Source organism: Macaca thibetana, chromosome 9 (genome assembly GCF_024542745.1).
Source record: "Macaca thibetana thibetana isolate TM-01 chromosome 9, ASM2454274v1, whole genome shotgun sequence".
Taxonomy (NCBI): Eukaryota; Metazoa; Chordata; class Mammalia; order Primates; family Cercopithecidae; genus Macaca; species Macaca thibetana.
In genome coordinates, this window is record NC_065586.1 from 5,370,348 (window position 1) to 5,397,699 (window position 27,352).

The following is a 27,352-nucleotide window of genomic DNA, read 5'->3' on the forward strand; positions in this document are numbered from 1 at the left end:
ATTTTCAAATCCCCGGATGACGGCGGTGGCGGCGGCAGTCCGCTGACAGGCGCTTTCTGCCTGGCAGAGGCTGGCGGGCATCGTGCCCGTCCCTGCCGGTCTTCTGGGCACCCGGCCACCGCCCCACCCCCTCCTCCGTGCCATGGAGCCCGAGCTGGCGGCTCAGAAACAGCCCCGGCCGCGGAGGCGAAGCCGCCGGGCCTCTGGGCTCAGCACGGAGGGAGTGGCGGGGCCTTCGGCAGACACCTCTGGGCCGGAGCTGGACGGGAGGTGAGTGTGGGGGAGGGGAGGGCCGAACAGGAGGTGAGTGTTGGGGAGGCAGGGGCCGGGGGGAGGGGAGGGCTGGCCGTGAGTTGGGTGTGGGGGGCAGCGAGAGCGGGGGATGGGGGGGATGGGGGGGTTGGTGAGGGCCAGGGGGAGGCGAGGGCCGCTGGGAGGTAAGTGGGGGGTGGGGGAGGTGACTGCGGGGTTCGGGGGAGGACCGGGGCCGCTGGAGATGAGGGGGACACAGGCCGGAGTGACAGTGTGCCTGGCCTTGGCCTGAGGTCGGTCCTGAGACTCCCAACTGCGATTTTCCCTGCCTGTGGCAAAGCGGCGGGCTTGTTGAGTCTCCTCTCCTCCTGACTGTTTCTCAGGGGAGACTTAGGAAAAGCCACAAGGGTTTTGTTCTCCATACCCAACTGGCTGTAGACTGGAGTTCCCAAATGACTTTACTCAGACCGAAACTGACATGGTGAGCACCACGAGAATGGGGTTCCATGTCCTGAGAATGAAAAGACTAGGGGATAAGTTGTGAGATGCCTATTTCCATCACAACCATTTTCGTGTTTTTTCTTTTTACTTTTTGTGGAAGTATACATTGAAATGAGAGTGTATGACTCGTGTTTGGCTCAGTGAAATTTCACAGAGCGAAGCTCAGGGGATAGCTGGTGAATTAGGAGGAAGGGAACCAAGTGAGAACAGTATCCAGGAGGCCAAATGAAGAAAGGATTTCAAGAGGACGTGATGAGCTGTGTCAGATGTTATTGACAGGTCAAATAAAAATGAGGATTAAGTAAAATATGAGGATTAAGCTAGATGAGGAATGAAAATTAAATTTGGTAATGAGAAGAGAGTATTGATCTTAGATGGTTTCCAAGAATGGTTACAATATCGAACTTAGAGTGTTTTGTAACAGGTTGAGAAGAGAATGTGCGATTTGTTCAGGAAATAATGTGAGTGCCAACACTAGGAATATGGAAATGGAAAAATACTGTTCTTACTATTTAAGGTTTATAATCTAATAGGGAAGAAAGATAAGTAGGTTAATAATTATAATGTGTGATAAAAGTTATTACAGAATATAGAATTAGAATTCTATATATTGTAGAATATAGAATGCCATAGATTAAAAGGAACACTTAATCCTGACTGGAGAGAACAGGAAATGATTTCCTATTGTAATCCTGAGTCTTTGAGGACCAGTTTAGAGAGCAGATGTAGATGGGTGATTTCAGGCAGAGAGGCATGTAGAAAGACCCTGAAGCAAATGGGTCTGATGAGTTCTGGGTGTATATTCTATTTTATTACTATATTAACAATACTATTTGTATAGAGGAGAGGAGACCAGTATAGGGAGAAGGAGGAGGTAGTCATGAGAGATTTATGCTAAAGAGGTAAGAGCCACATCATGAAGAGACCTTGTATGCCTTGACAGAGTTTGGGTTTTATCTTCATGGTAGTGGGGAAATACTGAAAGACTTTAAATGAGCCAATAGCATGACATATTTGCATTTTAAAAGATCAGTTTGTCTTCCATGAGAAAAATTAGCAACATTTTGGACTCATCTCACTCTTCATATTTTATGAAAACTATTCCCCAAAAACGTGCTCATATACATAAACATTTCAGGAGATTTGTGGACTCAGCCGTGTATACCAAATTAAAATTTCCAAGTTTAGATGATGGATTGGTAGGAAATCAGTCTGCAGTAGTCTAAATGAAAAATGATGATTGTTCAAATCTGATAGCTGGCAATGGGATTGGTGAAGAGAAGTCTCACTGCAACAGGAAGACAAGGAAGAAGAATAGAGGGAAATAACACAAGTTTGTGGGATAGACTCTTAAAAAAGAATAAACTTGATGTGCTGAGCTTAGTTAACAAATAGAGGGAGAGGTCGAACAGACAGTAGAGGAGAAAAATGGTTGAACAAGGATCCAAGAAGGCAGAAAAGGATAGAATCCAAATTCAAGGTGGAGGATTTAGCCTAACAAGAAGCTATGGATGGTACATAATTTTGAAGAATGGGGTGTGTCGTGAGCAGGAATTTGAGGACTTTCCCACCAGGCCTCTATTTTTTGTGTGAGGTAGGAAATGATCTATTCTGTAGTAACACAGGCAACATGAGGAGAGTGAGACACAGAAGAACCATGGAGGGAAAATGGAGAATTAAATAACTAACATTCCTTTTCCAGAAAAGAGGTAAGATCATCTACAAGAATATGTAAAATATTACAAGATAGTATTAATTGTGAGGCAAGAAACAACTAAGGGCTGTATCAGATTCAGAAATCATAAGGAAATTTTGTGTATATGATTGTGTGACTATTAAAAAATGTTCTGCAAAACTCACTATAAACTAATTTGAAAGACAAATACGTACAGTACAATTTACCCACTTAAATCGTACTACTTAGAACATTTTCATCACCTCAAAAAGAGCATTTATAACCTTTAGCTGTTGTTCACCTCCTGCCCCTTCTGCCCCAAAACCTAATCTGTTGGTCTGTAGGAATTTCTGTGTTCTGGACATCGCATATGAATGAATTCATGTAATGTGTGTGGCCATTTTTGGTGGGCCATCCTTTGGGGTTTTTTTTTTTTTTTTTTGAGACAGAATCTCACTCTTCTCACCGGGGCTGGAGTGCAGTGGTGCAATCTTGGTTCGCTGCAACCTCTGCCTCCCAGGTTCAAGCGATTCTCCTGCCTCAGCCTACTGAGTAGCTGGGACTACAGGCATGTGTCACCACACGTGGCTAATTTTTTGTATTTTTAGTAAGACGGGGTTTCACCATGTTGGCCAGGCTTGTCTTGAACTCCTGACCTTGTGATTCGCCTGCCTCGGCGAGAGCCACCGCATCTGGCCCTGCTCATTTGCAAATTTCTTTTTTATTGAGTTAAGAGTTCTTTATTCTGGATACAAGTCCCTTATCAGATAGATTATTTGCAAATATTTTCTCTTATTCTGTGGGTTGTCTTTTCACTGTCATGATGTTCTTCGAAGCACAAAAATGTTTTAGTTTGTAGTCTTACTTGTCTATTTTTGCTTTTGTTGCCTGTGTTTTGATGTCATATCCAAGAAATCACTGCTAAATCCATTGTTACGAATCCTTTCCCCAGTGCTTTCTTCTGAGAATTGTATCGTTTTAGCTTTCACATTTAGGTCTTTAATCCATTTTGAGTTAGTTTTTGTATATAATGTGAGATGAGGGTCCAACCTAATTCTTTTTCATGTGTCTATCCAGGTACCCCAGCACCATTTTTTGAAGACTGTTCCTTCTCCCATTGAGTAGTCTTAGCACCCTTGTCAAAAATCAGTTGACCATAAACATGAGAGTTTATTTTTAGACTTTGACTTTTATTCCCTTGATCTATATGTAATAGCCCTATGCCATTACCATAGTGTATTGATTACCGTTGCTTTGTGTGGTAAGTTTTGAAATTGGGAAATGTGAGTCCTCCTACTTTGTTCTTTTTTTCCCCAAGATTGCTGTGGCTATCCTGGGTCTCCTGCAATTCTGCGTGAATTTTAGAATCAGCTTATTGATTTTTACAAAGGAGTCCACTGGGATTCTGATAGGAATTGCATTAAATCTTGTAGATCATTTTCAGGAATATTGCCCTCTACACAGAGTTAAGTAGTCTGATCCATGGACAACGGATTTTTTCCAATTATTTAGATCTTTAATTATTTTCAACAGTGTTTTGTAGTTTTCAGAGTATAGTTCTGCATGTTTTGCTAAATTTATTCCTAAGTATTTTGTTCTTTGTGATGCAGTTGTAAATGGGATTCATTTCTTTTGAAATGGGAAAAGTTCCCTTGTCCCCCACGCAGGGCATGCACTGGGGGTATGCTGGCTTCTTCAGTGCCCTGCTGTTCAAACCTCTAGGGGAACATACAGACAGGCAGGCTGTGGGGCTCCGACCCCACGGCTATGTCTACGGGTGAATGTTTACAGCTGAAGCCTCAGTGGACATGTGTTACAGGGTACTCTTTTAGTTTAGCCATCCGTAGGTGGCTTGTGTTCGTCAGCTTAATTAGACCCCTGCCTTATTGTAAGGACAGGGGGCTTTCTGTATCCCAGGGTTCTTGCCTTGATGTAGTGGAACAGTCAGATCACGCGTTGGCTTGGAGAATGATTGCAAGATTGTATTGAGTGGAAGCAGCTCTCAGCAGATGGGGGAGCCAGAAGGGAAATGGTTTTCCCCTGGAATCAGGTTCCCCGATTCTCCTCCAACCTCCCTGGCCAAGCTCTGCGTCGTTCTACCAATCGATGGCCTGCCAGCGTGCCAGTGTACTCCCATGTCGGTGTGTTCCTCTTGACATCCAGCCGCCTGTGTGTCTGCCTGCTAGGGTCTTGGGGGTTTTTATAGGCACAGGATGGGGACGTGGTGGGCCAGAGTGGTCTTGGGAAATGCAACATTTGGGTAGGAGAACGCTCTTCTCTACTCAGCACTTCCCTGCCCTGCCTTGTATCCCAAGTAGCTGGGATTACAGGAACGCACCACCACGCCCAGCTAATTTTTGTATTTTTAGTAGAGATGGAGTTTCACCATGTTGGCCAGGATGGTTTTGTTCTCCTGACTTCGTGATCCGCCCAACTTGACCTCCCAAAGTGCTGGGATTACAGGTATGAGTCACTGTGCCCAGCTGCCAAGGGTCTTTCTCAAGAACCCTAGGTTATACTACATGGTTGAGAGCTCAGAATGAGGCCTGCTTTTCTGGCCTAGTTTTTTTGATACCAAGTCTGTTCTGGCCTCAGCTTTGATTTACCTAATTATTTTCTGTCTTCTCCTTTGAGAATGTATATTCTTTTAACATTCTTTTAGACTAGAACCCGTAGACAAAGAGTAATGTTTAAAGAGTTTAGGCTTTAAAAGCAGTCACACTTCCTAGGTTCGAATTCTGGCTCTTGAGGACCTTGAGCAAGTTACTTCGTCTCTAAATCTGACTTCGTAGTACCTATGTCTAAGGTCCTGAAAATTGGACACAAATAACGTTTAAATAATTTTATTTCTGTCTTTCAGGGCCTTAGGGAAAGCCATAGAACTTTACATATCACCCATATGGCAGAAATATAAATACAGACTGATCCTTTTAAGGATTTTATATTTTCCTTTTTTGCAGATTTGAAATAATGTTTTCCATTGGTAGAAAAATAATAGTATGACCTATGATCTACCAATAGTGATAAGGCTTACTCTTTGAATTTTGTTTTGACAGTAAAATTGATTGATGGATTTGTACAGTGGATATCCAGAGTTAAAGGTATAGTCTTAAACCAATTCTTGACAACCCAGGATCTTTATTAGTAGTAATAGTAGTAGTAGTAGTAGTTGCCAAAAATGAAAAGCATACTCACAGAAGCTTATAAGGCCATGTGCTCCCACATAAGTTGACTACGTTTTTAAATAGTTTATTGAGGTATGATTTGTATATCATAACATTCACCCTTTGTAGGTATACAATTCAGTGATTATCAGTAAATTTAAAGAGTTGTGCAGTCATCACCACAATCCACTGTTGGAACATTTCATCATCCCAAATATCCCTGCTCCTACCCCACCCCTAGGCAGCCACTGATCTGCTTTCTAGCTCTACAAATTTCTATTTTCAGGACATACAAGTGGAATCATATAATGTGTAGTCTTTCTGCATCTGCCTTCTTTCACTTACATCAGTATTTCATTTTATTGCCAAACCATATTCCATTATATGAATATACTACATTTTGTCAACTCCATTTACCAGCTGTTGTACATTTGATTTGTTTATAGTTTGGTGCTTTTATGGATAATGCTGCTATGAACATTTGCATGTAAGTCTTTGTGTAGGCTGGGCGCGGTGGCTCACCCCTGTAATCCCAGCACTTTGGGAGGCCGAGGCGGGTGGATCACCTGAGATCAGGAGTTCGAGACCAGCCTGGTCAACATGGCCTGTCTCTACTAAAAATATAAAATTTAGCTGGGTGTGGTGGCATGCACGTATAATCCCAGCTACTTGGGAGATTGAGGCAGGAGAATTACTTGAACCCGGGAGGTGGAGGTTGCAGTGAGCTGAGATCATACCACTGGACTCCAGCCTGGGTGACAGAGCAAAACTCCATCTCAAAAAAAAAAGTATTTGTGTAGACATACATTTTCACTCCTCTTGGGTAAATTCTTGGGGGTGGAATTATCAGGTCCGACAGTAAACTTATCACTAACATCTTAAGGAATTGCCACACTGTTTCCAAAGAGTACTGGATTTTTAATGATGGAAGCCTTCAGAATTTCTCTTTCCTTACTGTTACTTGCTGTTGTCATTATCCCCTGTTCCCTCTTCCCTGAATTTGCTGCCCTGGGCAAGGCCTGAGAATTAATGCAGGACATTAGGATGTCTGGGGTGCTTTGGGACCAGTGTTTGCTGGTTTCTAGATGCTCAACTGTGTTCTAGACAAGATATTCCAAGATGTATATATTAGTTGAGACTCTCATGCAGATGAGAAAACCCAAGTATGATGGGAGACATAGTCTACATGATTGTCAGAAGTGGAAGAGACAACTCCTTGATAGCAAAGATGCTGAAGAGTCAAAACAGTAGTGGATGTCTACTACATCAGATATTTGACCCAAATAAATGAATTGTTTCTATAATAATTTAGTTTGTTTTTGCCTTATTTGCAAAGAAATTGAGAACCTCAGTTGCTTAGCACCCCCCAAATGTAAAAAATGTTAACTGCAGAGGATAAATCATACCATTCTAAAAATGTTAACTGCAGAGGATAAATTATACCATTCTTTTTACACGTATGGTATAATTCTTTTTATATGTTTAACATTTACAGATATTCTTTATTTAATTGGAAAAAATGTTATTTTTAGGATGAGTATATGTACAGTGCTTGTCATATAGTAGGCACCCAATAAATGTTAACTATTGTCCTTTTTAAAATCTTTTTCTGAAACTCGTTTTCATTCTACATCCATTTTTTTATGATGAATGCATCTTGAGGGTAAATTATGCATCTAAGAATGCTTTTTTCCTGTTGGTAATAGTAATGTTCAATACATTTTTTGAAAATATTTATAATTTCAGGTCAGGTCTTATCTGTCATGATGGAGGAGGTGGTGACACAAATCAGAATCTCTGAAAACATAATTTGGCTTAAGAATGAATTAATAAGATACTTTTCTTGTGAACAACAGCTTTATCAATTTAATTATGATTTCTTTGACTAAACCTAATTTAGTGTAAATATAATGTACATTGTTCAAAAATATACCAAATGGTATGAAAGGAAATACATTAAAGGCCAAGGAAAATCTATAGGAGTCAAATCAGGAACTTAATTTAATACACTAAGCTAATTCCTTAATGTATTAGTTTATTTTATTCCTTAAATATTATAATTATTTGGATATATGGAAAAATACATTGGATATATGGACAAAAATTCTTGAAAAGGTGCACTGCCACTTTTTGCTCTACATTTCATCCTTTAAACCCTCCTTTTTAGGAGGTTGTTCTGTGTGTCTTCTGGAAAAACAACTTGTAATCTTAATGTTTTATGAAATCATTTTTTTCCCCACAAGGATTTAAAATAGCTATTACATTTTGAGTCTGACCCTTGTGAAAAATGAGTATATGTCTTTCCAAGATTTGTGAAAGTTGGCACTGTCTCACATACTTTCTGGGCACAGTTTGTTTTTTGGGTTCTTTTTTCCATGGGTATTCAGAATAAATAGGAACTTGTTATTGAAGTGGGAAAAAATAGCATTACTGTAAAGCTGGTTACAGATACTGCTGGAAAGAATTTTATCATATGATTGGATATATTTTTCCAGTTAAACTTTAAAAAATTCTTAAGAGCCATTTTTCTTTCCAGCCTTCAGATGGCAAATGCATTCTGAGGTTAGTGTGGTCATTTCTAGGGAATAAAGAAATTAGTAGCTTTGGTTTTGTAATACTCCCTAATGCTTATACCTGAAAGGAAGTATTTACTGAATATTTTAAGTGCCACGGTTAATGCCACTTTGTAATGTAGATTTGTATTGGATTTAAAACAACCTGAGAAATCATAATTGCTTTTTCTTAAGCCAGTGCCCACTGATGGCTCCTGCTAACCATGTAGCATACAGTAGCATTTAATACACTAAGAGTATTAATTCCTAGGGTAGTGTTTTTAAGTGTGATCTGTAGACTCATGATAGAGAGGTCCTGTCTTTCTCATAATTTACCATTTGTTTATAGTAATCATCCTATGTATTTCTTGATATGAATTATAATTTATTTTAGATGACTTTTTTTGTTTAAATACCTTGTTCCAGGGTTTTTCTCAAGAAAAAAATACCATTTTATTTGTTGTTGCCTGACTTTTCTGCAGTAGCAAGAAAAGATGGAATAATCAACTTCTTAGGTCGTTTTGCACTAGTAAAGAAGCCCTCAAAAAAAGTTTGAGCTCCATAAGTAGTCTTACTGTGTTTTGATTTTCTCCAAATAATTATTTAGGAAATGTTTGTTTTAAATCTCTTAAGATCTTTGCATCTAATTTCTGTTAGTGGCATCATATTTTCCCCAGGTCAAGAACCTTGGTAATAACTGAACAGATTTAGGGAGGAAAAGGGAAAAGTCTGTCCTGGCAATTTTGACATCGAACCCTCTCTCAAATCAGGTTCTCCTCTCTAATCTTGTTACTGCTGCCAGAGCCCCAGTCATCTTTTGTAAGCAATATTGGAGCTGCCTCCTAACTGAGCAATCTTGCCTTCTTACAATCCATTGTTCATGTTACTTAAGATTCAATGGCTGCCACACATACTCAAGATCAAGTCCATTCTCTCTTGAGTGCAGTAAGTGAGGCCTTTCATGATACTTTAGCCCTTCCTTATTTCTTTACTCAAATGTGAGGAACTAGTTGCAGTTTCCAGAGTGTAACTCATTTCACTCCACCTTAATGCTTTGTTAATTGCTATTTTTCTTTCAGATTCAGTAATACTTTGTATTAAGTATTAATTCAGCTGTGAAGTTTTGCAGACCTCCTCTTTATCTTATAGCCAGTTTCCTTTGTGTTCCTTGTCAAACAACAACAACAACAGCAGCAAAATTTCTCCTTTATATTTAGCTTAGAAAATTCCAGAAGCCCTTGTATTTGATTTAAGCTTGTATATTTTTGCAGGAAAGACACTGATGAGTGGTGTTTTTATAACTTTCAATGAACAAAGACTATGAGGCTTAAGGATCACATGTATAAACAGACAATGACTTGACAATCCGAGAAGCCAAATAATAACTACTATAATAATTGACCTAAAATGTCCAGGACTTCATTAATAACTGCCAGCTTCCTAATTTTTGTCCCTCTTCCAATTCGTAACCAACCTGTGAAAGCCAGATATACGCTCTAACCAATCACAGTACGCTGCCCCCACTTCTAGTTAGCCTGCCTACAGCTCCCCAGGCCAACAGCCTCCAATCAGAGCATACCTGATTTTCCATTATGAAACTTCACGCTCGTCTACTTGTCTTTTAGTCTCTGTCAAGATGCAAATGACAATAGACGACTCCCCTGTTGTAGCAAGCACTGAATAAATAGCCTTTGCTTTTCTCTTTTGATTGATCTTCATTTATTTCCACAAGGGAAAAAAAAAAAATCTGTGTTCGTTCTACATTTGTTTACATCTGAAGTGATTAATAATAAATATACTTTATAAACTGCCTTTATCTCTTGTGCTGTGTTTTTGTGGTTTCTACATATTTTATAAACACAGGTTTATACTTTATAAACATATAGCGACATATTTTAGAAAGGTGAAGACAGGTTTTGTCACAGGACTTTCTTGCTTTATGTCTTTACATTGAATGGAAAAAAAAAACAAAAATCTTTCACTTAATAGTAAAGAATAAAAATCTAATCACATTTTAATCTTGAGATCTTTGTCTCAAATGTAGTTATTCATAGCTTTGTATTTTGTTTGTTAAATTGCAGTTTTAAAAAGTTAGGGATTTACATGAAATGCAGATAATGTGAAGTTAGGTTTTGTTAAGAGTATCCTTTAATTTTTGTTTTTTAAAATACTATACATGAATGTGTTTCTTAATTTTTTGCACTTAGGAAGTTTGTTTGCTGTTTTTTATTTAACCTATTAATATATTTCATGTTTTTTAACTATGTGTATGTTCCTAAGGTAAACTCTGCTGGGTTTGGTGAATTATTTTTTAAAATAATCTGTTCACTAATTTTATGTAGGCCCTTTCACTGTAAAGATTACGAGAATGACAAAACCTATACCCTGTTTGTTTGTTTATATATATATATATACCATCTCTTATATTACTAAGATTGAATGACAAATCAGGCTACTTTAAACAGTTTTGAAAGTATGGAAAGTATAGCTTTTTATCTGTTTGATGCTCTATTATGCTAAAGTCACTCCTTTATTTATTGTTTGCATTTTCTGTTAACAGATACTCCCTTCGGAGAGGCAGCTCCTTCACATTCTTAACACCTGGCCCCAACTGGGACTTCACTTTGGTGAGTAGATACCTGGGTTTTTATTTCAAGACATTAGATAGACTTAATTCCCCAGTTGTCTTTCAGTCTGTTATACAGCGCAGTGGTCTGTACTTCTCTGAGTGTCTTGAGGAACAGAATTCCTATAACCATCTTTGGCAGCCTAATTTAGTCCTTTTCTGCTAACAAGCTGTAATAACTTTTTGTTTCAAGTAAATATAAAACATATTTTGCAAAGTACTCACATGTATTCATCTTTAACTCTATGCCATCCTTTCTCTTATTCCTTTCAATGTTAAATCTGATAATATATTATGAAACATGAAATTATTTGTATACATCCTCTATTGCCCTTTTTTCTTGGTTGAAAAATATAAAAATGCTTGATTGCATATTATGTATATATATTTAATATATATAATGAATGGTTTTCTGCTATTAATCATCTCAGCATAGAGGGACTCTTATTTTTATAGCAGGACTTTACAAAGGCCTTTAATTTTGTGTGAAGTGACAACAGAAAATTGGTTCTTTTTGTGCTTAAAACTTGTTAGCTCATAATACATATATAAATAAAGTATGTACAAATAGATCATGATTCTTATGCTTATTTGGGAAAAATAGCAAAAATGATTCAAAATACAATTTCATATAAATGCATAAGTATGATCATATATGTGCTTTCTTCCCCTCAGTACAGTCTTATTTTGCTAGGCAGTTTCCTCCCCCTCTCTTCTTCTTCTCCATATTAGTCCATTCCCAGGCTCTGCTGTAACCATGTCAACAGTACCATATGTATCCTTCTGTATTTTGCTCATATCATTAATATACACAAACAGGTTCACAGATAAATATACAAGCAGGATTTTTGGTTAGTTGGCTTTTCAAACCTGGGATCATATTATTCATAATTTCTGTATCTTCTGGGTATGACCTAGGGATCAATAAAATATTTTTTGAGTTCCATCACCTCAATTCTGATATATATTGTTCTTTCATGTCTTAGATCATTTTCCTAACGTCTTTTAGCTCAATTCAAAACAGTGTGTTATAATTTTGCTCTGCTTCCTTGAGCATTTCTTCCTGGTGTGCAATCATTTCCTAGGGGATAGATTCTGTTCCTTGTTTTCTTTTTTCATAGAGTGATATTGTGTAGAATTTGACTGAGAATTTTCTGTTCCATTTTAGTGTGAATTTAGTTTTCAACTTGTACACAAAATCTTGGCTCAGATAGCTTTTCTGACTTCACAGCCCTCCTTCGTGTTGTTTTTATGGTAGCTTGCTTTCTGAGACCGCCTGGCTCTATTACTTTCTCCACTTCTATCTGGACTTTGCCTTTCCTTTTTTTTTTCTTCTTCTTCTCTATTGGCCCTATCTTGCTCAATTTTGATTCAATTCCCAGCAGTTTCTCCTTACTGTGGGGCCAGGAAATTGAAGGGAACCCTAACTAGTCACTTAAGAGTTCCCAAGAGCTAAGCAGTGTAGATAACCTGAAAAGTTATTTTGAGATATGGGAGAATAAAGTGTTACTCATGGGTGCTTATTCAGTATGGATTAAGTACCAGAAATGGTAGATATATACACAGTTTTGCCACTGCTGGCACCAGCAGGGCTGAATGAAAGTGATAAATGATAAGTGGAAAGTACTACAGGGACATGGCTGTTCACCTTCCAGTTAATCAATCCTGCCTCAGGCAACAAATCTTAATTACTTTGGGCCATGAGAAAAGGATTTTCTTTTTCTAGTGAAGACCTTGCCCCCAAGATAAATAATGTGTTCCTTTTAAAAAAAAAAAAAAAAAAAAACTGGCTGATTTTATATTTTAAAAATTTTTACTTTTTCTCTAACAAGTACCGACAGCCCTTCATTTACATAAGATTCTGTTCTGAAAAACTTAAGTAGTGTTTTAATAGGGTAGCCACTTCACAGCAGTGATGACTCTGTCAGGGGAGACTGTTTAGACAGTATCTATTCCAAAGACAATTCATGAACGTCCCTCCTCAAAATAATTTTCTTCTTAGGGCAGTGGCGCAATCTCATCTACTGCATCCTCTGCCTCCCAGGTTCAAACGATTCTCCTGCCTCAGCCTCTCAAGTAGCTCGGACTACAGGCATCTGTCACCACGTGCAGCTAATTTTTTTTTTTTTTTTTTTTTTGTATTTTTAGTACAGGCGGGGTTTTACCACTTTGGCCAGGCTGGTCTTGAACTCCTGACCTCAGACTATCCCCCCGCCTCAGCCTCCTAAAGTGCTGAAATTGCAGACGTGAGCCACCGCACCCGGCCTCAAAGTAATTTTCTTGTGACTATCGCCAAAGGCTTAACTTTTTAAAATTGATTTTTCTAGTTTTCTAGAGTCTTTGTTTTGTGATGTAATATGCATTCCTTTTATATGAGAATGAAATATCTTTTTTTCTTTTAGAAAAGAAAACGCAGAGAGAAAGATGATGATGTTGTAAGCCTTAGCAGCCTTGATTTGAAGGTAAGCCCTGCTGCCCTGTTAAAGAAAAGCATTTAAAAATATGCAGATAGCATTTTATTTCTGTGCTACAAGAATAATGAATGCTGGTTTGGGTTTTTTTGGTTTGGGGGTTTGTTTTTTTTTTATTTCATAAGTGCAAAAGTGAATAATATTAGCTCACAGACACCGTCTTTTTTGCTATTCTACTTCTTTGTTAAGAATGAGGGAGAAACTACTCTCAAAATATTAGGCTATAACTACTGATCGCAAACACAAATGCCTAAGGAGACAGGCTGTAATCTGTGCGAAGGAAGGAGGGACGAGAGGGCCAGTGGTGAAAAAGCCCCAGGTTCTAGCCCATTGTCACATGTAGGACTGTCAAAACCTGGATTTTTAAGTGAAATCACCTGAATTTTAAATGTTGCGTCCATTTTTCTTAAAAAATACATGCAAGCAAAATAGCTTATCTGTAAGTCATATGTGGTCCATGGGCCTCAAGTATGTGACATAGGATAAACTAACACTCAGCACACACTTTAAAATACTTGAAGTTTTCTTATATGAAATTGTACTTAAGTCCAAAAACCTAGTATCTTTGGAATTACTAACATCATTTTTGCCGGTTGGCAAATTTTATTGTAGCATCTTGGTTTTGGAGAGTCTTTTTCTAAGGTTATAAAAGAGTTGTACATTTTTAAATGCGATTTTTAAAAATGTTTCATATTATGTTTAACAGCAGCAGCTGCTGTTTCTTTTTAAAGACGAGATATTTTCTAAAAGTTAAATTTTTATAATCTGCTCATCAACATTTTAGCAAATCCAGCAAGTCAGTTTTTTCTTATTTTTAGTACACAGTGTCTTCATAGAAGAATTATGTGTTTTAAGTTTTAGGCATTTTGCAAAACAGTTTTAGTTGCATTTAAAATATCTTGTATTCAAAAAAAGAAAAAAGTATGAAATGACAACCTTGATTATTTTTAGGTATGTTTCAAATCAAATCAAATACATAAATAGTATTTATAGTTTGCCACAGTAAAATACATGCTAAGCTTTAGCAATTATCAATATATGGATTATTTTGAAGCAAATCATAGATGTCATGTCCTTTCATCTGTAAATATTCCATTCTATTTATTATCTTTATTGTCTGAGATAAGAACTTTTTTTTTTTTTTTTTTTTTTTTGAGATGGAGACTCGCTCTGTCTCCCAGGCTGGAGTACAGTGGTGCAGTCTCAGCCCCCTGCAACCTCAGCCTCCTGAGTTCAAGCGATTCTCTTGCCTCAGCCTCCTGAGTAGCTGAGACTACAGGTGTGTGCCACCATGCCCGGATAATTTTTGTATTTTTAGTAGAGATGGGGTTTTGCCATGTTGGCCAGGCTGGTCTCAAACTCACAGGTGTGAGTCACCATGCTGGGCCTCAGATAAGAACTTTTTAAAAACAATAAAATACACTTTCTACAAAACAGTACAAATAACAATAATTCCTTAATATCAGATTCAGTTCAGAATTCACGCATTTTCTTGAACCTGTTTGTGTGTTTTTGTGGGGTTTTTTGTTTAGTTTTTTGGTTTTTGTTTTTGTTGTTTTTTTGTTGTTTTTTTTTTGGTTTTGGATTCATTTTGTCTGTTTGTAGTCCAAATAAGACACATACATTGTGATTAACTATATCTCTTAAGTTTCTTTTAGTTCATTGGTTTCCCCTGTAACTATTTTCTTGGAATTTTTTGTTGTTGAAGAAACATGTCACGCAGGATTTTCCTATATATCTTTTTATAGCCTGAATATTTATGATTGCATCCCCATGATATCATTGACTGTGTTCCTCTTTTCCCTGTATTTCTGATAAGTTGGTAATTAGATCTAGAGACCTGATCCAGTGTGGTTTTTTTGGGCCGTGTACTTGCCTCAAAAAGTATATAATGCCTTTCTGTGATGCTCTCAAAATGGATTCTCGTTGCCTACATGCATTTTTTTCTTGGAGGTTGCAAGGTGATGACATGTCTTTATCAGACCTCTGTTTATTAACTGGAATACTTCTGTAAAGAGAAAATTCCCCTTATTAGTCATTTGATTACTCTGAAGTTCTGATTTATAGTCAGAGCAGAACAAGTGCTTGATTCTTTTCCTTTATCAGTTTTCAAAAATAATAAGTTCTATTCATTATCTTTCTCTGAAAGTAATGATTTTTTTTTCTTAGTATTATGAACTAATGCATATAAATACTTGTTTTACATGGATTCAGGTTTTTTTTTTATTTTGTTTTGTAGAAAAGACAGGGTCTCACTATGTTGGCCAGGATGGCCTCAAATTCCTAGCCTCAAGCAGTGCTCCTACCTCAGCCTCCCAAAGTGCTGGGATTACAGGCATGAGCCACCGCACCTGGCCTCATTTCAGTTATTCTTACTGATGCCTCACATATCAGTCTTTGGCTGTTGGTTGCTATTTCAGGATGGTTCCTGTGTCTTTTGACATGACCTTTATCTCACATCTAGTGGCTTAATAGCCTCCTTGCCTTTTAGGATGACAAATTATTGCAGATCCTATTTTTATGCTCTATGCCTGGAATCAGCCATTTCTAAAAGGAGTCTGGCTGCTTTGGGAAATGGTAGAGGCTAAAATCTGGGCATTAGTAGTACTCCCTTCTACTGGATTAGTCATTGTTGGTAGGCCTTTTTAATGAATAGGGCTAGGAGATAAATCTAATTTAAAAAAACAAAATAGGAATTTATATTGAAATTTCAAATTCAAAGATAAAGGGATTTAACTTAATCTTATTAGTCTTACTATGTAGAGTTCCTTCAACTTCACCAAAAGTCCAGAGACACTGATTTAATTATACATTTGATTTATACCACAGTTCAAAGACAACAGCTTGCATAACTATTAATGATTACTGAAAACGTTTTCTGTTTTCTTGCATTTTTCACCTTTTTTTAAACCTTTAGGTTGTAACATAGTAGGGATGAACAGTCAAATTACTGTGCTTTTAAATTATTACACTAACTTCTGTGTGTAATTACACCAACAGCTCATTTGGTTTTTAAAAAATTTTTGTCGTTTAAGAATTACTGCTTTTTAAATTTATCTTATAATTGTGTGACAAAATTATGTAGAATTTTGAAGTCATTCTAGAGGATTCTTGTTCCTATTCCTGACTCTTCTACCCTACTCCCTCTTTCAGATGAAATCTTTTTTTTTAATTTTATGGTTTATTCTTCCACTTTTAAAATACATAAGCAACTATGTATATATATGCATATATATATATAGTATTCCACTTTATTGGATGAACTGTATGTAGCGTACTGTCTTTCATTATGTTTTGTTTGTATGTTTGCTCTTTGCTTTGGTATATCTTTTGATATTTAGGTAGGTTTGTGTTTTTGTTCTAATGGTTATCTTTATACTGATACCTTATGTAATGCCTTTTGGGCTACTATAAATGGGTTAATCCCTATGAGCAGTATTTTAGTTAACTAGTACTTCTCCCTGCCTTCTTTCTCTTCTGATTTGAAGTACTATTGCTTGACTTGTAGTTATAACTATGCATTTAAGGCAGGAAGTGAGCTTATTTTACTTTTCATGTACATTCACCACTTTCCTCCCATTTTTAAAAATAGTTTGTCAGAGCTTTTAGCCATTACAAGCTATACTGTAGACCCTGCTAACCATCAGGTAGTGTTAGTTCTGTGGGTAAATATATATTTAATTCTCAGCACCAGTCCTCATGTTGAGTCCTTTCTAGTTTTTTTTTTGTTGTTTGTTTGTTTTTTGTTTTTTGTTTGTTTGTTTGTTTTTGTTTCTGAAGCTCATTCTCTAGTACAGGGGTCAGCAACCATGACCACAAGCCATATGTGACTGGTCTGTCAATGTTTTGTTTATAGCTGCCTTCGTAAACACTGCAGCATCTGGGCTGAGCAGTTGTGACAGGAACCATAGGACCTATAAAGCCAAAAGTATTGACTCTCTGGCCCTTCGCAGAAGTTTGCTGACCCCTGCCCTGGAGTTGAGTAGATTCTCAGGCAGTGTTCATGGTGTTCCCCAAGTACTTGCACGTTGCATGTTCTTTTCAGTTTGTTTGCAACCTTTATACTTGAAGATTCATTTGGATGCATATGAAACTCCTGGCTCACCTTTTCTTTCATTGAGTATATTTAACATTTTACTCCATTGTGTTCTGGCATAAAATATGTCTGTTCAAAGTCATAATAAATAGGTAGTTTCAGGTCATCTTTTGTTTTAGGAACTTTTTTTTTCTCGAATTATACTTTTTGGTATATATTCTGTTTCCCCTCTGTACCCTTTATATTATGTTGGATCTTCATCTTTTTTTTTTTTTTTTTTGAGACAGAGTTTCACTCTTTTTGCCCAGGCTGGAGTGCAATGGCACGATCTCGGCTCACCGCAACCCCCGCCTCCTGGGTTCAAGCGATTCTCCTGCCTCAGCCTCCCAAGTAGCTGGGATTACAGGCATGTGCCACCACCCCGGCTAATTTTGTATTTTTAGTAGAGACGGGGTTTCTCCATGTTGGTCAGGCTGGTCTTGAACTCCCGACCTCAGGTGATCCACCTGCCTTGGCCTCCCAAAGTGCTGGGATTACAAGCGTGAGCCACCGCACCCAGCGGATCTTCATCTTTTAAAATCTTTTCTATTTATTACTTTTTCTCAAAACTTTTTATCTTTTTATTTTTAAAGCCATCCTCCTTTTTTCCCTAATGCATTAAGCATTGTACTTTTCAGTCTGAAATAATTTTTTTATTTTTAATTCTTAGTTCTATTACCTCTCATTTCAATTCCTTCTCCAGTCACCTAATTTGAGTCTTACGTTTTTTCATAGCTTCTGTAATTTTCTTAATTTACTTCACGCTGTAGAGACATGATTCTATTCCAGTCTCTCTTTCTTTATAATAGTGTTAAGTGGAATTCTTAATATTTCTGTTGCTCATTTTTCAGTGCAGTAAGTTTCCTGTATGGTGAGAAGAATAGGCCAGAATAGCCTTTTCAGCTTCATAACTCTAGAGCTCCCTCTTGTGTTATGTTCACAAGGTGAATTTTTCAAAGTATGGTTTCATCCTTTCTGGGATCTTTTCTGCTCCCTTTCTCTTTTATCTAGAACTTTTCTTGTCTTTGCTTCTGTTGCCCTGTTCTTCTCAGTCTGGAGTCTACTCCTAGGAGTTTTTCTCAGAGAAGTATCAGTTTCGAGAGTTTACATGGGCCAGACTGCTCCAGCACCTATTTGCATAGCATTGTTCTTGCTCTCAGCCTGAGAACAGGATCCTTCAGAGCCTTTCCCAGATTAGGCTGCTATTCTGGGACTAATATGCCATTGAGGCTTCAGGGGAGGTTGAAGGGATTCTCCTGTTCTCGGGGCCATCAGAAAAGCCCCGTGCCATCCCTCTGCCTCATCATGCACAAATGCTAATACTTTGTGGGCCTCATAACTGTCTGATTTGTCACTCTGCTCATATTTTGAGGTTTAAGAGTAATCTTTCTCTGTGTCGTGGATTTTATTTGTGGGTTTTCCTTTTTTTTTTTTTTTTCTTTTTGGTTATGCTAGTTGCTCTGTTTTGTTTTGTTTTTTTTCTTTAAAAGTAAAGACCTGTCAAAGAATTAACTTATTAATGAGTTACCCAATATTATAGAAAAGCTGATCAAAGGACTAGCACATACTGACATACACTAATCACTGAAGGAAAGAATGGTGGACTGAGATTACCAAATTATATATAAAATATTAATATCCTCATCTGCATCTCTACCTACAAAATTTATTTGCATTGCCATGAGTTTTCTACAGAGTTAACTTTTACCTTTTCAGAGCTATAGAAAACCCTGCTCAGTAACAAATAGTGAATCAAACAAAAGGCTTGAAGTTCTGATGATCCCAGTAGCATTAAACTGTATTTAAACTTTGAAAATAATGATTGGCTAAAACAGAGATACTCACCCCTGGCTGCAGGTCAGAGTCACCTGAGGGCGGCTTGTGTAGCAGGAGAAATGTGCTATGGGACCCTATTCCAGACCAATTCCATATATGAATGCAGGAATAGGGGAGGAAATGAGGATAGATGACATTGGGACCTAGGAACATTTGATTTTTCTTTTTATTTTTTAAAGATACCAGGTGATTCTCCTGTATAGCCAGAGTTAAAAACTAGAATGAGACATTCTTAAAGTTATTACTCCCTCCCCCTGATTTTTGCTTGGACTTACATCTAAATACAACAGTTTTTATGTAATAAGCTAAACATAATCTGTTAGTACGATTATTTGATGCCTGTTGCTAGGAGCCATTCTACTTTATTTGCTTCCGTGCCTGAGATATATATATATATATATAAAAAATAGATACTCAGTAAATATTGAATGAATGAAGTATTAATAATACAGGTCAAATGAATGACATAAGACCTTGGACTTACATAAGCATGTAACATGATCATTGTATTATGTATTTGGACTTTGGATATCTTATATGAAGAATTTAACTCTGATGCCAATTGAAGTTTCATGTTATGGATCATTAGCTATTTTGTCTTGAAGCTGTGATTGTTTATCAGATTTTTCTCTAGGTAAAATTTCAGCCTTGTCTTATTGGGCTGACTTGCCTCTGTATTATATATACAATTATTCATTTTTAAAAGAACATAGTATTAGTTTTCCAAATGTGTTTCTCAGCTATGTATGTTAGCAGCTACAACCTTTCCTTTTTATTTTGATAGGAAAGAGTCAAAAGTGATTGTTGACTTTGTTAATGTGAAATAACACTGGCACGAGTAATACTGAGCATATTTTTGTGACTTTTAAGTTCTTTAACTCTGATAGTTAATGATCATAACACAAACCAGAACACTTCTAAAAAAAGGTTTTAAAGTATGTTCTTTTTCTGAAGCTTCAAATTTAGGATCTCAGTTTCCCTAGAAGTTAAAAGGCTATGTGTATATATATACACACATACACATATATATAGACATATACACACACACACACACACACACACACACACACATATATATATATATATATATATATATTTTTTTTTTTTTTTTTTGTGACACAGAGTTTTGCTCTTGTTGCCCAGGCTGGAGTGCAATGGCTCCATCTCGGCCCACTGCAACCTCCGCCTCCCAGGTTCGAATGATTCTCCTGCCTCAGCCTCCCAAGTAGCCGGGCTAATTTTGTGTTTTTAGTAGAGGCAGGATTTCACCATGTTGGTCAGACTGGTATCGAACTCCTGACCTCACGTGATCCACCTGCCTCGGCCTCCCAAATGCTGAGATTACAGGTGCGAGCCACTGCGCCCAGCCTGGGGGTTATATTTTGAGTATTGGTATACTCTGCCATTTTTAGATTAAACATAATAATAAGTGTTTTAGTCCTAATAAAATAACATATAAATGATAAATAATTTTAAAAGCATTGTGATTGCTTATAATTATAATAATGTCTTGGCAGTTTCTGACTTAACATTCCAAACACCACTTTGGAGAAACAACCTCTTTAGAACCATGACAGGTAATTTGATAATGTTGCAAGGCACAGATTTGAATAGTGTGAAGCTAGCTGGCATGTGAAACCTAGTGACTTATCTAGCTTACTGTTGCCCTCCACCTGCACTTTGACTTAGCTATGATTTCTACTGGTTGCCTTATAAGATAACAAAACATTGTTTTGCTGTGACAGAGGTCCAAAAAAGAAAGCCAACTGCTGGTTCAGGTGTTGATATAAGAAAATGGTGCTCTTGGCCAAAAATATAAAAGTTAAATACAAAACAATTATTCCCGATTAGTGCTCTGAGAAGCCATTGAACAACACAGAGCTATTTATCTTTAAGCTTAATCATTCCTAGACTGCAATGCATTTAAATACTTATGTCTCCTTTTTAGTATATGAATACATTGTTCGGGCAAAAAATTGAAACTGTTTTTTTAAAGACCTCTTTTACTGCCTTCAACCTCTGAAGTATCCAGTTATTGTTTGATGTTTGTCCAGGTCATTTTGTTTTTATTTATCTATTTTCACACAGTATGTGTAATGACTACAGATATGTGATTATCGTGTATATATGCTACAGCTTGCTTTTTTAAATTTATGTTTTATTGGTACATATAAAGCAGGCTCCCTAATTCTTCTTGGTTGCTATATTGTATTCCATAGTGTGTTAAGGTACCATAATCTATTTAACCAGTCTTTTAAGACTGGCTATTTTTTGTATATTTCTTATTTTTTTCATATTAAAAACAGTGCTGCAGTTTACCTTCTTGTGCACAAGGAGGGACCATGTTTGTGTCTCTATTATAGATGTTTAGAAGTGGGTTGCAAGTTTTAGTTTTGTTAATATTGTCTATTTGCCTTCCAAAATGTTTGGCAAATGGATACTTTTCTATCAGTTTATGATAATATTCATACCCGAGTACCCATTTCAACTCTATATTTTCCCTAGTATTTTAATTTTTACCAACTATTGGGATAGACAACCTGACAGGAAATCAATAAGGAAGTAGAAGACTTAACACTCAGACCAAATGGACCTAACAGACATACAGAGCACTTCACCCAACAACAGTAGATTATACATTCTTCTCAAGTGCATATAGAACATTCCAGGATAGACCATATGTCAGGCTGCAAAACAAGTCTTAATACATTTATAAAGATTGAAATCATACAGACCATTTTTTTTAAACACACAGAGTGAAACTAAAAAGCAGTAACAAAAGGAAATTTAAAAATTTATAAGTATGTGGAAATTAAACAACTCATTATTATAAACAACCAATGAGTCAAAACAAATCACAAGGGAAATTAGAAAATACCTTCAAATGGAAATGAAAACACAACATGCTAAAACTTACGGAATGCAACAGAAGCATTGCTGAGAGAGACACTTACAGGTGTAAACACTTTACATTAAAAAGTAAGAAATATCTCAAATCAGTACCCTAACTTTATTCCTTAAGGAGGTAATAAAAAGAAAAGCAGTCTTAACCCAAAGCTGGCAGATGGAAGGAAATTAATTAAAAACGGTGGAATAAATATAGAATCAAAAAAACAATAGAGTAAAACCACAATATGGTTCTCTGGAAAGATTAACAAAATAAACCTTTAGGTAGACTGACTAAGAAAAAAAGAAGACTCAAATTAGTAAAATGAGAGTGGGGATATTACTACCATATTGTATGGAAATAAAAAGCACAATATTAATACAAGTACTGTGAATAATTGTATGCCAAAAAGTGGATAATCTAGATGAAATGGACAAATTCCTAGAAACACACAATCTACCAAGACTGAATGATGGAGAGAAAATCTGACTAAACCTATAACTAGTAAAAAGATTGACTCTGTAATCAAAAACCTCTCCACAAAGAAAAACTCTGAATGAGATGGCTTTACTGGTAAATTCTACCAAACATTTAGAAAAGAATTAACATTAATCCTTCTCATACTCTTTCAGAAAATCAAAGAAAATGGAATACTTTCTAAGCCATTCTAACAGATCAGTATTATCCTGATAACCAAAGCCAACACAACAAGAAAAGAAAACTATAGACCAACGTCATTTCTCAGCTGCTGGCAGGTTAGGCATTCACCAGTGGCAGTGACTAAAGCAGCCTTGGTAGCGCCCCTGCTGATGGAGTACACTGAACCTTCATGCCTGCCTTCGTGGCTCCTGTGCTCACGGGTCTATTGCACCAGCACTGGAATCCACAACGTAAATCACTGGCACCTTAGAGTCTTCAATAAGCATTAACATGAGAGACAAGGGTCCTTCCACTTTGTGGCTGTTCTCATAGGCCCATCCATATGCCTCTTCTCCAAAACTGATTTCTACCTTTTAATTCTTGGTTCCTTCCAAGCTCCTGACCAATCAATCAGCCACCCCATTTGCCACTGCCCAGGAGCCTTTGTCTGTCTGTATGTCACGCCATTTCTCCCTTCACACAGTGAACAACCAAGTGCACTGCTGACACTGGAAGTGTTCTCCTTTGCCACTCTCTTTAGGATTACCCCTGAATGGGATGCAGTGTAGTAGTGGTCCATTGTCTGCTCATAGCAACATATGAAGCTAATTCATGTGTGAATGAGGGCCCGATTTTTCTCTCAGTGGTTTTAGAGACCTACTCCACCCCTAAATGAGGAGTTGAAGGAGAAGTACCAGTGTAATGTACTAGGTTACATGGCAGTCTGGGCCATCTATTCATGTTATTTACTGGTGCCCTTTGGTCTTCCTTAAGCCAATCACAAATGGATCATTTCCTTTGTATAACAGATTGCTGCTGTACTTCCCAACCTTCTGACTCAGTTGATTTGACCCTGTTTGTTTTGGGCACCTCTGCTAGCACAGTTAAATGATGTCCGTAGCCAGGGCCTCACTCTAACTAGGTCCGCCCCACACCTGGGGCTTCTTTTCAAATCGGAGTCATTTTCTGCCGTGGAAGGCATAGCTTTGCTCTGGAGCCCTAAGGCTCTGCATTGCAGTTCTCTTCCTGGCCTTGCCAGAGCATCACACAGCATCTTTGTCTACCATAAATACCCCAACCTTGATGTGATATACCAGGTCATATGGCCTGAACAGCAGGGCAGTTTGCACCAGAGCCTGGAGGTCCTGCTACAGAGACTTCTGTTGCTCTGGGACCTACTCAAAACTATCACAGCAACATTCCCAAATATAGCAGATACTCCCTGCAGAAGATGAAGAGTCCTGCTAGTACTGTGCCTAGGAGATGCAGGGTGCAACACCTGTCCTTTCCTGTACAGGGGAGATCCCAGAAAGCCTCAGGTCATTGGATCTATTAAAACTTTTCCAACATGGCAACCCCTGAATTTTTGTGGCATGCGTTTGATTTACTGGGATATCCAAAATACTTTCCACTTCCTATTCACCAGGTCTTTTTAGTATAATGTTATTAATATAATGGACCTGTATGATGTTCTGTGGAATATCCAGGTCCTTGCTGACTTCGTGACAGAAAACAGAAAGTGAACAGCTTCAGGACGTGAGCAAACACAGGCTACTGTCCTGCACACCTAAAAGCTAATTACTTTTGACCCTTCTTACTAATGGGGATTGAAAAGAGCACATAGGCCTGATCAGTAACGATAACCATGTAACAAATGCTAGATGATTCGTTGGTCTGCTCCAGTAGACTCGACATGTTGCACAAAGCAGCTGAGGTTAGAACTACCACTTAAGTTTACAGTGGTCCACTGTCATTTACCACAGTCCATCTCATTATTGTAAGAGGCACTCAGATAAATGGAATGAGAATCTAGTGAGACCATCACTTGTGCAGTCTGTAACTTTGATGGCTAATCTCTGCATTTTCTCCTGGTGTGCAGTACTGCTTCTGACTTACCATCCTGGCCCAGGTGTATGGGGTGAAATTTCAGGGACTCCCGCTTAGCTATTCCCACCATGGTGCTGAGAAGATTATGAAAGTTCTCTCAGCTGCTTTTTCAAATCTTTTAAAGCAATTAACCAAAGCCAGCCAACACTACAGTCATTACAATTACCACTGCCCCTCTCTTGTTCATTTGCCACCACTACTATGTAAGGCATTGCCTCACTACTCGGTGTCTCATCCCTATTCATACCTGTAGGCCTTGTCAGCATTTTACTAGTGAGTGAGTCTGTTTCAGAGTCCCATCCTGTGTTTCTGATCTCTAGGACCAATCTCAGTGTCCATATTTTAGCCTAGGTTCTCCCTCCAGAAATCAGAGCCTAAAACAAGGACTCATTGACAGGTGGTCTTTCTTGAGGTATGATCCCAGGAAACAAGCTGGGGAAGTGAAAGAGAGGAGGCCCATGCACTGTCTAATTAAGTTGTCACTACCGTGGGCAGTGGGGTAGATCTCACTGGAACCCTCTGAAGAGCTGTGTAAAACACACCACAGACTTCTCCTCTCAAGGGACTGAAGAGGGGAGCTTTTATCCTGCAGCTCCTGTGCTCCATTAGTCAACAAGTGGCCTTTCGGGTGTCCATCTTACACACTCATGGCTACATGTGTGCACATGCCACACAGCAGCATCCAAGAAGCCCAGGGTGGAAGGCAAGAGATACACAGTGCAGCTGAGGCAGGGGACTGTGGGGTCACTCCTGTGGGGAGCCAGTTGCTATGGCAATGTCAAATTGGGCTGAGAAAACAGGAGGCTGGGCACAAGACACAATATCGTTTTGTCTTTAGTTTGGGGCCTTAACTGAAGTTCAGGGAAAAATGGGAGGAATCCCATTCCTGTTACAGAAGAATAAGTGGTCTTACGTTTTACCGGAAGTTATTCGTTACCTGAGATAAAAAGTCACCACTAACAGTGCTGATATCCCATTGGATTGTCTATTTGTGTTGTCATCGCACAAAAGAACCATTGTTTTGACAATACCAAACTTACTAGCGTATGAGACTATTTTGTTTAAAGTGTGTCTAATAATACTTAATTGGTCTGAACTGAGTTTTTTTCCCCCAAAATCAAATTCTTAGTACTAAGCTTGGAGACTCAAATCCACATATAACTTCATTACTAATTTCTTTCATACTCATCCAGTTCAAATGTAACTCTTTTGGTTTTTAAGTTATTACTACATATTTTGGAACTCTGGTTTCTTAAAAGTTCCACTTTTCAATTAATACTTCCTTTTCAGTAAGATTTAAAATTTTTTTTAACTAACCTATTTTTAGTGAGATACAGAGTATATGCTTGTAATCTTGAACTCTAGAGTTTTAAAATGGAATGTAGTTTTCTCATATTTAGAAAAAGTTCTTAAAACATTTCTTGTGAATTGTGGAATCTTTTTCATATACTTGTATCATTTTAAAATATATGTTTAATTTAGTAATATAAGGCATGAAGGCTGTACAAAGACTGACAATACAGATTTTACTGGTCATATTTTTCCACAAATTAAGAACTTGTTTATGTAGTCATTTATATAATGTCCTTAAAAATACAAAGTTAAAAACAGGTTGACAATTGCATTTCACCATATCTCATGCAGAGGGCAGCAGAGAGCTTAGATTTTGTTTTCTCTTTGCCTGTAATATGGCTTCCCTAGTCTAATTTCCAATTGCTTGTTATTGTTCCAGGTAAAAGTAAATAATAATGCCTAGACCAAAAAAATTAATGATTATTCCTAAGCTCTAATTTATTTCTAAATTCCAAACAGTTTTTCACTTGAAAGGGGGAGAACAGGTAAGTAATCTAATACTCCTTTTCTATACATAAGAGAAACATTATCTTTCTCTTTACCTTTACATAACTCAGTTAAGTTTATAAATTCTAGATGTTCTGCACAAAAGATACTAACCAATCTGTGCCTCAGTTATGCCGTTTGTAGAAAGTTATACCGTTTGTAGAAAGTTATACAAATAGTTGCTGTTGGCCAGGCAGGGTGGCTCATGCCTGTAATTTCAGCACTTTGGGAGGCTGAGGCAGGTTGGATCACTTGTGACCAGGAGTTCGAGACCAGCCTGGCCAACATGTTGAAACCCTGTCTCTACTAACATTACAAAAATTAGCCAGGCATGGTGACACACTCGGGAGGCTGAGGCATGAGAATCACTTGAACCCAGGAGGCAGAGGTTACAGTGAGCTGGGATTGTGTCACAGCACTCCAGCCTGGACAACAGAGCAAGACTCTGTCTTTAAAAAAAAAAAGGAAAGAAAAAAAACTCTTCTGGGCCAGACATGGTGGCTCACGCCTGTAATCCCAGCACTTTGGGAGGCCAAGGCAGGTGGATCACCTGAGGTCAGGAGTTCAAGACCAGCCTGACCAACATGGTGAAACCCCATCTCTACTAAAAATACAGAAATTAGCCAGGCATGGTGGCGCATGCCTGTAATCCCAGCTACTTGGGAGGCTGAGGCAGGAGAATCGCTTGAAACCGGGAGGTGGAGGTTGTGGTAAGCTGAGATCATGCCATTGCACTCCAGCCGGGGCAACAAGAGCAAAACTCCATCTCAAAAAAAAAAACAAAACTCTTCTAAACTTAAACAACTGGAACTATTTTATTATCTTTTTACCTACCTCATGTCTTGTTATAAAAAGGCTATAGGCAGCTAATCTCTCAAACGGTTTTATGGTTTCCTCCTCTATAAAAGTATTGGCAATTTAGTGAACGCCACTAGCCTGGGACTCAGG

At 37.8% G+C, this 27,352-nt stretch overlaps 1 protein-coding gene across 1 annotated transcript in view; it reads left to right on the forward strand.

Moving 5' to 3' along the window:
* NET1 (neuroepithelial cell transforming 1) overlaps window positions 1–27,352 on the forward strand; it is a 42,733-nt gene continuing 15,381 nt past the window's right edge. Inside the window, exons 1-3 of the mRNA XM_050802693.1 lie at window positions 1–270; window positions 10,705–10,771; window positions 13,173–13,232. Coding sequence (XP_050658650.1) covers window positions 143–270; window positions 10,705–10,771; window positions 13,173–13,232 — 255 coding nt within the window. The 5' untranslated portion in view covers window positions 1–142. The remainder of the gene's footprint in view (window positions 271–10,704; window positions 10,772–13,172; window positions 13,233–27,352) is intronic.